This window comes from Leopardus geoffroyi, chromosome B1 (assembly GCF_018350155.1).
Source record: "Leopardus geoffroyi isolate Oge1 chromosome B1, O.geoffroyi_Oge1_pat1.0, whole genome shotgun sequence".
Lineage (NCBI taxonomy): Eukaryota > Metazoa > Chordata > Mammalia > Carnivora > Felidae > Leopardus > Leopardus geoffroyi.
In genome coordinates, this window is record NC_059327.1 from 38,137,126 (window position 1) to 38,151,812 (window position 14,687).

Here is a 14,687-nt window from a genome sequence, read left to right on the forward strand (position 1 = left end):
CATAAACAGGGGTGGGTTTTTTATTTTTGTTTTTGGTTCTCTGGATTTATGCTCAAAATAAGGAAAGATTAAGAATTTTATGCATTCTATTTTTAGAATGCCTCCAGTGTAAGGCATTTGTTTAAAATAAGAGATTTTATTTTAATAAAAGTGCTTGCTTGCTTAAACTGTTATCCTAAGGATGCTGGGGAAGCAGTGAAGCATCCAAAATCTTACATATGACAAGACCTTTCATTATTTGGCCTCTGCTTACTTCTCCACAGAGGAATGTATCTTGCCTTTTCTCAGTATTTTGTGCTCAAGTCACAGTTGATAATTTATATGTTATGTATCTCAGTGCTTTCTCCTCTAAGCATTTTTGATCCTCTGCTGGGATTTTCTCTTCTGACACCACGCCTAACTGCTATTCATCCTTTAAGTTTAAAATTAGATACCACAATGCCTCTTCCACCTACAAGGCCAGAGGCTAAATGTCCCTTCTTATACTCCCACAGCACTCTGGACTTATACTTCCTGTACTCTAGTCAAACTCTATTACAATTACTTGCATATTTTGTATCCAGAGAGTGTCTGGGTTTCATTTGTCTTTCTGTCTCCAGAGCCTAAAATAGTCTCTGAGGTATAATAGGCACATAATACATATTTATTAAATACATATATCATTGATAATCCATGATATCAGGTATGTAGAGAGCCAGTTCATATCAAGCCCTAGTTGATTAGAGCCAGATGAAACTATTTCTATTATTGCACCAATAAGAAATTCACAAGGACATCAAACTAGCTTCCAAAATCCTTAACTAGTCAGTGAGAATACGGGCAACACAGACAGGTTTAAAATTGGCAAAACTGGCCTGTACACAATGTCCTTAGAACAGAGTTTTAAGTAAGACAGGAATACAATAAAATATGATCTTTAGAGAGATCAATCTGACAACAGAAGAGAAACTTATGGGACTACATTTGGAACACAGCTCTACTATACATGATCTTGATTAGCCAGAAAAATCCACATGGCCCACTTAGCTCCTCCCTGAGAGTTAGGGAAGTCTCTGCCCCAATGTAATGTGAATAGTGGATCCCTGGGAATATTCTTATATACCCAGCATCAAATATAGCCTGGGATATGGGAAGAGCTCAGTAAAATGAAAAAACAAATACATGAATAAAAAGCTTGTTTTCAAGCCAGGATGTCTGGCAGTAGCTACTCATTTAAAAAATATGAGTCAGTACAAACAAAACCAAAAAACTAAGCCTGCCATTTGCAACATCCATGGTGTATAGAAGGTATAACGCTACATGAAATGAGTCAAGACAGAAAAAGACAAATACCACATACTTTCGCTTATATGTGGAATCTAAAAAACAAAACAAACGAATAAACAAACAAATAAGTGAAAGCAGAGACAGACCCATAAATATAGAGAACTAATGGTTCCTAGAGGGCAAGGGGGTGGAGGATGGGCAAAATGGGTGAAGGAGAGTAGGAGGAATAGGCTTCTAGTTATAGAATGAGTAAGTTACGAGGGTGAAAAGTACAGCATAAGCATACAGTCAATGTTACTGTAATAATGTAATGGTAATGCTCATGGTAGGCAGAGCTATGTTGCACATGTGAAATTAATGTAACATTGTGTGCCAACTATATTTCACTTAAAAAAATTAAAAACAAAAAAACTAGGCCTGTATGACTGAGTAATTAATATAAATTTTAGAAACGTATTCATAGTATGTGTCCTATGTGTCAGCCACGTGCCAGCTTCCAATATGAAGTGCAAAACCCAGTATACTGCATTTTGCTTCGTTTATGCAATAGATCTTCCAAGGCAAGGTCTTATCCTTGCTGCCAAAATATGGAATATTATTTAAATGAAAATGTTAGTAGGATTATTTTACAAAGTGCTTTTTTCCAAAGTCAAAGCACTATCAAAATGACTTACCTGAGACAATTTTGTTGTAGTAGCAGGCAGAAGTGGACGACTAAACTTCTTCTGAGATCCAATGGCTGCTGGAAATGGTGGTGCAGAAAATACAGCTGCAACACAATTAATTTTGTTTATCCATCCTTGCATTTCCTCTGCACTCCTATGAGAAACAGATAAATTTACATCAGGGTATTTCTCTATCTAAGTGTATCACACCTTGCCCATTTCTCATTATTGATTTAAAATGTTACATAAAGTCATTTATATTTCTTGGTAATTGATCCTTGATAAAATTTCACTGAGATAAACATTTTCAACAGCAATTACCATAGTAATAAAAGGCCGTGGAACTGATGATCATTACAATATAAGGCTGTGATTATTCCTCAAGGAAACAGAAGGGGAAAAAAGCAAAATCACTCGACAATAAATATTAAACCCCTACTTTGTTTGATACTAGACTCAGTCAAACATTAATTTAAAAATTAGCTCCTCTATCACATAATTCAATTTTAAAATCCAACTGAGGAACAAATTGATAGAATTTAAAAGGAATATAAAAGGAAACAACCACTTGGAAAGTAGCTTTGACAGTTTTCTTGAAAAGTTAACTATATACATTTATCATACAATCCAGCAGTTCTATTCCTAGGAATACACCCAAGAGAAATAAAAACATATAGGCACAGAAAGATCTACATGTGAATGTTCACAGCAGCACTATTTATTTATTTATTTATTTATTTATTAAATATATGAAATTTATTGTCTAATTGGTTTCCATACAACACCCAGTGCTCATCCCAAAAGATGCCCTCTTTAATACCCATCACCCACCCTCTCCTCCCTCCCACTCCCCATCAACCCTCAGTTTGTTCTCAGTTTTTAAGAGTCTCTTATGCTTTGGCTCTCTCCCACTCTAACCTCTCTCTCTCTCTCTTTTTTTTTTCCCTTCCCCTCCCCCCATGGGTTCCTGTTAAGTTTCTCAGGATCCACAGAAGAGTGAAAACATGTGGTATCTGTCTTTCTCTGTATGGCTTATTTCACTTAGCATAACACTCTCCAGTTCCGTCCACGTTGCTACAAAGGGCCATATTTCATTCTTTCTCATTGCCACATAGTACTCCATTGTGTATATAAACCACAGTTTCTTTATCCATTCATCAGTTGATGGACATTTAGGCTCTTTCCATAATTCGGCTATTGTTGAGAGTGACAGCAGCACTATTTATAAAAGTCAAAAAGGGGAAACAATCCAAATGTCTGTCAACTCGTGAATGAATAAAAGAAAAATGTAATATATATCCATACAGTGGAATACTACTCGGTAATAAAGGCATGAAGGGCAGATACATGTTACAACATGGTGAACCCCCAAAACTTTATGGTAAGTGAAAAAAGCCAGATACATTTCATACTATATGTTCCACATACATGAAAAATCCAGAAAAGGCAATGCCATAGAGACACAAAGGAGATTAGTAGTATCCAGGGTTGGTGGTGAAATGGGGGGTGACTACAAAATGGGCATGGAGGATCTCTTTGGGGTGATGAAAGTGTTCCAAACTGGATTGTGGTGATGGTGGCACAATTCTGTAAATTTGCTGAAAATTATTGAATTATGTACTTCACACAAGTGAGATTAATGGTATGTAAAGAACTTTCCAAAAGGATGTTAAAAATCCACCTGAAAGGATGTAGAAATCATCTGATTTCATTAACATACTTTCAACTTTTAACATACTTTTAACTTGTATGTCATATATTTGCAAAGACAAGCACTGACTGGCAGCACTCAATAAATATTTGTGAATTTATAAATGAATGGGAGGATGAGTCAGGACAGATTAAGGTAGACAGAATGTCAGCCCATCTAAAATCATTTCCTTTATGGATTACTCTGAGAAACCACACTAACCTAAGACCACACTAGGTATCAATTCCTCTTTGCACCCCATATGTTTCTATAATCTGATTTCTTTGCCTCTGTTAATTCAATTCATTGATTTCTGCAACACTTCTATCTGAAGTAATTAGAACTTCTTAGTTATCATACTTGGTATTTTACATTAAAAAAATGTTGGGGAACAGAATAATTTGAAGGACTCTGATGACTAATAGCTGTAATTATACATCTGGCTATGAGTCCCTCTGTGGTGTTAAAGCTGTCTTACTCCCATGCTAAAAAAAAAAAATCCTGTGAAACTTGGATTTCCTTACAACTTCCTCCTCACCTGATGTCAGCAATTTCATACCTCCGGAAATTCAACATTCACAAATCACCAGAGTACTTGCTGCTGTTCTTATTTCTTTTTTTGATCTTACATTGCTTTGATCAACAAGTATGCAGATACTTGTGTTCACTATCTTGATGTTAAATTTTAATTCCAATGCCAAATGCAGTCAATTGGTAGTGTTGGGAGTGATTCTGAAGTCAAGCTCAGGTTCTGTGCAAAGCATGAAGAATTAACACTGTCACAGACACTGATGGTGTGTACTCCTATAAAAATTCCTTTTGTAGAGGCTCAGTTCTGAAAATGCAAAGTTTCTCACTTCACAAATCCAGAATTCTCTGCGTGAAAGGCTCCACTTCTAATGTGAAAGTTGTCATGGACCCCTTATTGAACTGGCAATCCATCCCGACTTCTTGCCCACAATATAATTTTATCTTTTTCCTCTAGTTTAATCACAGACTATTAGAGCTCAGGAAGAGAAAGAAGAGAGAGGGAACAAAATGGAAATCTACACTTATTGAACAGTTTCTATATGCCAGGCACTGTATGAAGTACTTTATATATATACTTGATCTCATGTAATTCTCATTAGAACCTTATGAAATAAACATTATCATCTGCACTAATGACAAGCTAAGATTCAAAGAAGTTAAATTACATGCTAGGACGAAGAGCTAGGAAATGGTGATTTGAATCCAGGTCTATTTTACTCTCTGTGTGATAAAACTTACATTGTACAACCCTTGTATTTTATTCATAAAATATTAACTTCTATAGATGGTTTGTGGTTGACTAAAAGTCACAGGGCTGCCTTATAGCAACACAAAAAAATTGAACTTAGAGTTTCTATTTCTGATTCTAGTTTTCTTAGGCATTTGTCCCTCTTGTGTAACCAATTAATGACTTTGAATCCAACATGAAAAATTTCCCCTGAAGATCCTGATTCTATTTCTCAGTATAAAGTGGTGTTATGCAAACTAAAAAGCCAAACCAAATCAAACCAGTGAAACATACTGAGCTTGAAAAAGCAAGACCCTCCAGTCGGCAGTTTTAAGTTTAAGTACATTCGGCTTCTTCTCGTAGTCTATGGCTTTGGATGCCAGCGCATGATGCACACTCACGGCGTTTTTCAAATCCTCTTCAGACAGGGCCTTTTCAGGTTTATATTCATCCTACAGATGGATAGATGGATACAAAGAAAGCTAAGACAAGATCATATTCAGATTTCATCTTCTCTTTTTATGATAAGAAAAAAAACCCTAAAACTAAAAGAAAAACAAATTAGAAAATCCATGAAGGCATGGAAAAAGTGAAATGGTGTAAAAACAACTCTTTGCTACTTCAGGTACCCATCAAGAGAATTTTACTGATGGTGAAAACCTTGCCATTGTGTTCTTAGATCTAAAGATACTACATTTTCTTCCTACTTTTTTTTGAGTCTAATATTATCAAAAGAAAAATCAAAAGTAAAATAAAATGATTCCTCCAACGGTTCTTTGAAAGAAAAGAGGGAAAATCAGTTTAATAATCAGGAGAAGGCTTAACCCTATTATAGATATAAAAAGAAAAGTGCCATATGAAGATGCAATTTTATATTTGGGCATGAATTATACACTACAGAATTTATAAAGGTTTTCTGTATGGCTTCCCTCCAAACTAACAATAGAAAATCCCAACTAGTAGAATAACAAGACTTTAAAGCAAATTTGATTATTAATATCATATTTTTATGTCTATAGTTTTTCCAGGTCCAATAGAATAACAAAAGGACCTCAAAATTAATTAAATACAGTAGACACTGCAAAAACGTTTTAGGATATGTTTTCTAGTGTTTAAGGTCTCCTCTTCCCTCTTCCCATATATTGTCAGACATGATGCTAAAAAAACTTGCACTTCTATAAAGAAAACACACAAGAACATACAGCCCTCTCACCTAATTAGTAGCAAATCCTTAAGGAAGATATTGCCTATTCTCTTATCACAGCCTGGTTTTACATTTCCAAAAAACAATTACACATTCTCATTCCTCCTACTTCCTTCCCCCATCCCTGCCACAAATCAAGCAATTCAAATGTACTATTGCTATTAATTAAAACTGAGTCAGAAATAAACAGCAGCTGTTTGTCCTTAATGATCAGTCAGTGACAGTGATGAGAGACAAAGGTAAGGGAAACCTCAAATACACAGTAAATACCAATTGGAGTATAAAGATTACCCAGATTTATAATATTAAATGATGAAATTTCTTTTCTTTTTAGCTTATGAATATTTTATTTTATAATTTTTTAAATATAATTTATTGTCAAGTTAGCCAGTGTATACAGAGCGTTCTTGGCTTTGAGAGTAGATTCTATTTTAAGATTGCAACAAGTCTATTTTATTAAGCTTCAGAGATTAAGAACTCCTGTTGACAATGGACAGTTATCTACAGAAGTATGATGAAGAAAGAAAGAAAATAAAAAGAAATCTTAAGTTAAATACAATATATTTACATATATCTATTCTATAATTCCCATTAACGCAGAAAGCTGTAATCTAGTTATGTTTTGGGGTCCTGTCTTTTCTAAATGAGATTTTTCTTTTTAGCATTCCAAAGATTCACAAATTTCCTCAGGGAGGTATCAACTAGAGGAAGAGGTCCCCATCAGCATTAGGATCATGCTACAATAGAACCCTGCATAGCTGACCATCCACTCGATTTAACTTACACTTAAGTCCAGATAGGAATCTGAAGTAGATAAATAATGGGGAGTGGGGATAAAAGACCAGAAACAAAATGATCTTCAGAGAATTTATATGCTACCTCCATTTCCATACATACTGATCTCTAACACTTGATATTGGAGTATGCACAGAGATCAGTTTAGAAATTTCTATGAACCTTTGTTGATATTCTAGGTCCATGACTTGGCCTAGAATTATCTTAATTCCTTCTCACTAGTTTCTTTTTGATTTAATTTCTTGTTTGAATTTAAGATGATTACTTAGTCCTTTTGTTTTTCCTATATCTTTTTTAATTAAGAAAGAATTTAAGGCTATAATTTTTCTTCTGAGTACAGGTTACACGTAGTTTGAGAATGAAGAGTACTTTTTCATTGCTCTCTAGATAGTTTGCAGTTTTATTTTTTGATCTCTTCTTTGATCTTAGTCATGTCAAAGAGTATGTTTCTTGAGTTTAAAGTTACCTAAGGTTTTAGTTATTTATCATTATATATCTCTAATTTTATTGGCTTGTGACCAGAGATTTTACAGCAGTCTGTAAAACCCATTTTATTTCTTCAAAATTTGTAAGGGTAATTTGTTAAGGTTTTCAAACCACATTTGACTTTTGTTAATGTTCCATGGACATACAGAAAAAAAAAATTATTCTCTGAGGGATGAGTATGCATTAAGAGATAAGTTTATTGATTCAATCCCTCTATATTCCTACACCATTTTTTCTAAATGTTCATCCCATTGAGACAAATATACTGACCTCTCTCATTCACTATATTGTATTTTAAATTCTATTTGCATTTCTAATAGTTCTTATTCACATTTTAGTTCCTATGTTGTTTGATGTATTTAGGTTTATGATTGTTATCTTCCTTAAATGATGGGCTATTTATTATTTTAAAATGTTCTTTATCTAGTAGTGCTTAGTTACATAAGATAGAAACTTAAAATGCTCTCTCCCATAAAAATGTTCTATTTCTCTAACAGTCAACATCAACAAGGTAATATTTTAAAAATCATTTCGCTTCCCTCCCTCCTTCTCATTAATCCTAAACTTTGCTGAAATACTTTATTATGTTTGTTCTGCAATATTATTAAAATTACTTGATATTATGCATTTTCTATTTTAAAAAACCTTACTTTGTACTTATATTACACATTCACTGAGTCTCTCCTTATTCTTTTAGATCTAATTGCTCACTTACTTTCTATCTTTCCTCTATCTTAAAGTGTTTTCTCATCCCTTGGTTATTTTCTCTCCTTTCGAGTATTTTTCTCAGGTGAATGATCTACTGTAGTCTTTATTTCAAAATATCTTTCACTTTCTTTGACAGGTATAGAACTCTTGGTTGCAGTCCCCTTCCACTCAGTATCTGTAGATGCTATTCTACTGTCATCTACCTTCCAGTTTTACAAAAGTCCAAAGCTAGTCTGATTCTTTTTTTTTTTTTTTCCATTTTACTGTATTTTCTGTTAGGAATCTTATACGGGTTTCTTTTTATCTTTAGAATTTAGGAATTTTTGGTAGGCTATGCCTTAATATTCTCATCTACCCAGTTTCAAATGAAAGAATTCCTACCCCAATATGATTATTCACTTGGGCTGCAAACTGCTGCTAGAAATACTCAACCCAGTTGTACAGATGTGTGACAGCACACACATTTCTGGTCTCTAGCTATTGCTGCACTTAGTGCCAACAGACAATTCTTTTTTTTTTTTTAATAAATTTTTTTTTAATTTTTAATTTATTTTGAGAGATAGAAAGCATGAGTGAGGGAGGGGCAGAAAGAGGGAGAGAGAGAGTCCCAAGTAGGCTCTATGCTGTCAGCAAGGAACCTGATACAGGGCTCGAACTCACAAACCACAAGTTCATGACCTGAGCTGAAATCAAGAGTCAGATGCTTAACTGACTGAGCAACCCAGGTGCCCCAGACAATTCTTTCACACATCCATGATAGTCTCTGTTGCATTCTGCCAAATGTTCGCCATTCTCTTCAACACCCCAAGTCATTAAAACTGTGGCTAAGAGCATAGTTGCCTAGAGTTAGAACTGTCTAGGTTCAAATGACTAGTTCTAATATAATACTTAATGTTTTTGTGACCTTAGGTTAATTAAAGTCATTAAGCTTCACTTTCTAAGCTTGAGAAGCAGTGATAATACTTCCCTCATAAAGTAGTAGGATGAAGTTAAATGAGATACTGTTTGTTAAACTCTTAATGTTCACAGCATATAGTAACCACTCAAATTCTAGCTGGTATAATTTTTTTGTTTTTTTTAAATGTTTTATTAATTTTTGAGGAGGAAAGGGGCAGAGGGAGAGGGGGACAGAGGATCTAAAGCGGGCTCTGTGCTGACAGCAGTGAGACTGATGTGGGGCTTGAACTCACAAACCGTGAGATCATGACCTGAGCCAAAGTCAGATGCTCAACCAACTGAGCCACCCAGGTGCCCCTGGCTGGTATAATTTCTAATAATTTCTTAGTAACAGGGTTGGCCTTATATAAGGTCAAACTTGTAAATATAAAACTTTCTGCTTACTACTCCATAAAAAACAATATTTGGTGACCATTTTTATCTCCTTTCTTTCTGAAACAGAAGAATCCTGTGTTCTCAGATCATCCTCCACATACCTTTCTTAGGAGCTTATTTCATGGATCATTATTTTTCTTCTATATTTTTAATCATTCTCTATCTACTGGCTTCTTCCTCAAAGCCTATAAATATATTCAAAGTCTGTCTTATCCTTGTAAGATAATTGTTTCCTCTAAATACTGCTTTCTCCTCTGGTATCACCTCTTTTCTTTTATGTATGATAAGTTAGCTGTTTCTATGTATTAATTTCCAGTTTATTCTTTAACCCACTGCAATTCGGAATCCATTTCTACATTTTACTAAAACTGCTCTGGCAAAGGTCATCAATGACCACCTAATTGAAAATTTTGAGAAATTATTGTTAGTTCTTACCATATGGCACCCAAAGAATTCAACAAAATTCTTGAAATTCTTCCTTTGCTTATGTTACAATACACTCCTTGTTTCTCTCCTACCTCTCTGAGCAGTGTTTTGCTATCTCCTCTTTCAACTATCCTCCAGATGTCAGTTCTGCCACTGTCTTTCATCTTTTCTCATTCCATAAATACCACATGGGATGATTACAACTGCTCTTATCAGTTAAACTCCCACCTATATCATGATGTCTAACAAAGTGCTGTAGGTTGAATGAGAAACATAAGACCAATTGATAGCTATTAATGAATGACTTCAACTGTGAAACTTGGAGCAATGTAAATATTCTTAGAAAATATTGTCTGTGCTGATATTTTATTTATTTATTTTTTAAATGTTTACTTATTTTGAGAAAGAGAGTGCAAGCATATGCAAATGGGGGAGGGGCAGAGACAGAGAGGGAGAGAGAGCATCCCATGCAGGCTCCATGCTCTCAGCACAGAGCCTGATGCAGGGCTCAATACCATGCACCATGAGATCATGACCTGAGTTGAAATCAAGAATCGAACACTTAACCGACTGAGGCACCCAGGCACCCCTGCTGATATTTTCCTTTAAAACCAAGCCTGAAGGATGACATCCTTAGACTGCTATAAAAGTGCAAGAAATTTTAAAATGCAACATTTATTATAGTCCTACATAAAAGCTAACAGTAATAATCAATGTAGGACAACTGTGCCATTGTGGCTGAACAGGACTCTATTCCAGGGCAGTTTCTAAACTCTGAGATACACTGCCAGTTTACCTTACATTGGAAGTAAAATATTGCACAGGACAGAAATGGAAGGCAAGATCCATAGTGAGGATGGAACTGAAGTCTAGGAATCTTAAGTCTTACAAACTTCTGTTTTTCTAGTTGGTACTAATATCACTTTACTATGAAAAAAAAATAAGGAAAAATAGGAGAGGATCAAGATAATGGAGTAGGAAGATCCTGAGCTCACCCCTTCCATGAACATACCAAAAGCTACAACTATATATAGAACTACTATCTCTGAGAAGAAACTGAAGAAAAGCAGAACAGATCATTTACAACTAAGGATATAAAGAAAACAAACAAACAAAATGTCCACAAAGAGTTCGGTAGGAGGGGTGGAGATGCTGTCTAGTTAGGAACCATACCTTTGGTTCAGTGACCCACAGAGAAAGGGATTTCAGAATCAAAGAGGGCCCTCCCTGAGGAAGGAGGGTTCCAAGCCACACATTGCGCTCCATAGCCCAGGGGATCTGTACTGGAAAGATAATCACCCATAATGTCTGTTTTGAAAATCATTTGGAGTTTAGGTCTGGGATAGCCAGAAGAAAGTCGGAAGCTGTTACTTTAAAAGGTGCACACACAACTCACTTGCTCCAAATCCTAGCACATAGTCAGCAGTTTTAAAAGTACCTGGGTTAAACTGAGGAGATCTATTAACTAATTTTAGCATGTGTGAGAGAGGCAGGGATCTGTCAGAGGAACATTCTCTAGGAATGGAAGGGCTGGCAAGAACCATTTCTGACACTCTCCATCTACTATGCTAACACCATTCACCCAGTGCTAACATTCACCTGTGGACTTGCACTGCCAAACTGCCTCCCCCAGCCCAGCACTCCTCCTAGGTGGCTCCCTGCCCCACCAAACATGCTGGTGGCCTCACCAGCACCAGTGAGCCACACCCCAACCCAGGGACACTGCACACCAGAGCATCTACAACCGTCATAGTTTAGCTCACATCCAGCTGTACCAGAGAGCTGTCCTGCCCATCAACACTCCTACAGCTGTCATAGCCACACCTCTAAGCTAGCTGTGCTGGGGCCAACCCAGCACACCAGCATGCTTGCAGCAGTCACAGCCAGGATGCCTAGTCAGATGGGCTGGGGGTCAACCCCATTTGCCAGCATGCCCATAGCAGTCATAGCCAAGCCTCATAGACAGCCATGCTGAGTCTTGTATAACAGTGAGTCTGTGCCAGTCATGACTCAGCCATAAGAGGAGTGTTCACACTGCGAACACAAGGGCTTGGATGACCAAGATTTGCACTATTGGACCCCACAGGACACCTTCTGCATAAGACTACTCCTTCAAAACTTGGAGATGTAACTGATCTATGCAAGATACAGAAACAAACAAAGTTATACAAAATTAAGAGACAGAGGAATATATTCCAAATGAAAGAGCAAGACAAAACCCAAGAAGAAGAACTAAATGAATCAGAGATAAACAATCTAACAGATAATGAGTCTAAAGTAGTGATGGTCATAAAGATGCTCACTGAAATTAGGAAAAGAATGGATAAACACAGTAAGAACTTCAACAAAGAGAAAATATAAAAAACCAATCAGAGCTGAAGAATACAATAACTAAAATGAAAAATACACTAGAAGGAATCGACAGCAGCAGATTAAATGAAGCAGAAAAATGGATCAATGATTTGGAATACAGGTAACAGAAATCATGTAACTGAAACAGTCACAAGAAAAATGAACTTTAAGAAAAGGATAATTTAAAGGACCCATGAAACAACATCTAATATACAAAGATTCATATTAAAAGGGTCCCAGAAGGAGAAGTGAAAAAGGAACAGCAACACTATTTGAAGAAATAATAGGTGAAAATTACCTTAACCTGGAGAATGAAACAGATATCCAAGTCCAGGAAGCAGAGAACCTCAAAAAAGATGAACCCAAAAAGGCCCATTCCAATACACATAATAAAGTGTCAACAGGTAAAGAGAGAACCTTAAAAGCAGTAAAATAAAAACAACCAGTTATATTCAAGAGAACCCCATACAATGACCAGCAGGTTTTTCAGGAGTAACGTTATAGTCCAGAGGGGAGTGGCACAATATATTCAAAGTATTGAAAGGAAAAACTTACAACCAAGAATCTTTCATCTGGCAAGGTTATCACTCAGAATAGGAGACAGAAGTAATGTGTTTCCCAGAAAAGCAAAAGCTAAAAAAGTTGATCAATATCAAACTAGTCTTACAAGAATTATTAAAGGGACTTCTTTAGCAGATAAGAAAAGGACATAACTAGAAAAAATAAGAAGGAAACAATCTTACTGCTAAAGATCAATATAGTAAAGGTAGTGGATCAAATATTAATATAGCTAGTATGAAGGTTAAAAGACAAAAGTATGAAAATCATCTAGACCTAAAACAATTAGTCTAGGGATAAAAAATAATAAGATTTAAAATATGACATCAAAAATATAAAATGTGTTGGGGGGGATGGGAGGATGTAGTGCTTTTCCACTGCACTGGAACTTCAGCCATCTGCAACTTAGAATAGTTTGCTATATATAGAATGCTATTTACGAACCTTATGGTAACCACAAACCAAAAACCTGTAATAAATAAAAAAAAAAATAAATAAATAAAGAGAAAGGAATACAAACACCAAGAAAAATCACAAAATCCAACAGACAATGGCCAGAGAAAGGAACAGAGAAGAACTACGAAAACAAACAGAAAACAACAAACAAAATGACAATAAGTACATATTTATCAATAATTACTTTACATGTAAATGGACTAAATGCTCCAATAAAAAAGACACAGGGTGGCTGAATGGATTAAAAAACAAGATATTAATCCAACTTCCTAGGACGCCTGAGGGCAGGAAGAGGGCAGGGAGAGCAGTGCCATTGGGTTGGCTGCCCTGAGGTGGGAGCTAGGCTCCCTGGGCTTGTCACCAGGGTTGGACTTGGTAGGGACTGTTTGGGATACCACTGGGGCTTGCTTGTAAGGTTGCTTTAGGGATGAAATTATAAGAAAAAAACTGGGAAACAACAACAACAAGAAACACTTACAGGCTAAAGAAAATAGAGAAGAAAAAAATAACCGGAAGCAAATGTGTTGTGAAAACACAACAGTTCAAAACAATTGTATGCAACAAAGAAGTTCTAATAAAAAAGTTTACAGTGATGTAGGTCCACTTCAAAAAACAAGAAAAGTCTCAAATGAATAATCTAACATTATACCTGAAGGAACTAGAAAAAGAAGAACAAAGCCCATAGGTCATAGAAGGAAGGAAATAATAAAGGTCAATGTGGAAATAAATGAAATAGAAAGTAAAAAAATAAAAAAAAAAACAATAGAAAAGATCAATGAAACTAAAGGCAGTTCTCTGAAAAGAAATACTAAGTTGAAAAACTCTGAGCCAGACTCATGAAGAGAAAAAACAGCCCAAATCAATAAAATCAGAAATGAGAGAAGTTGTAACTTATACCACAGAAACACAAAGGATCGTAACAGACTACTATGAAAAATTACATGCGAATAAAGGGGACAACCTAGGAGAAATGGATAAATTCCTAGAAACATACAATATTTCAAGACTGAATCAAGAAGAAACAGAAAATGTGAACAGACCAATTACTAGTAATAGCATTGAACCAGTAATAGAAAAATTCACCTTGAACAAAACTTTAGGACCAGATGGCTTCAGAGGTAAATTCTATAAAACATTTAAGAAGAGTTAATAACTATCCTTGAACTGTTCCAAAAAACTGAAGAATAAAGAACACTTTGAAAGTTTCACTTTTATGAGGTCAACATAACCTAAAAACAAAACAAAAGACAACACAGAAAGAGACAATTACAGGCCAATATATCTGATGAACATAGATGCAAATACCCTCAACAAAATAGTAGTAAACTGAATTCAGCAATACATTAAAAGGAACATACATAATGATCAAGAGGGATTTATTCCAGGATTGCAAGGATCTTTCAGTCTTAGCAAATTAATCATCATGATACACCATATTAATAAAAAGAGGATAAAAATCATATTATCATCTCAATAGATGCAGAGAAAGCA

General features: G+C 35.4%; 1 protein-coding gene across 17 annotated transcripts in view; it reads right to left on the minus strand.

The window, feature by feature from the left end:
* Positions 1-14,687, minus strand: part of PSD3 (pleckstrin and Sec7 domain containing 3) — a 796,422-nt gene that overhangs the window by 68,817 nt on the left and 712,918 nt on the right. For all 17 annotated transcript variants that reach the window (XR_006707649.1, XM_045458150.1, XM_045458143.1 and 14 more), the window contains 2 exons: positions 5,174-5,331; positions 1,941-2,085 (listed from right to left, as the gene is read on the minus strand). Coding sequence is in view for 16 of the 17 variants with exons in the window: in XM_045458150.1 (XP_045314106.1) it covers positions 1,941-2,085; positions 5,174-5,331 (303 nt within the window). In the remaining variant the exon portion in view is untranslated. The remainder of the gene's footprint in view (positions 1-1,940; positions 2,086-5,173; positions 5,332-14,687) is intronic.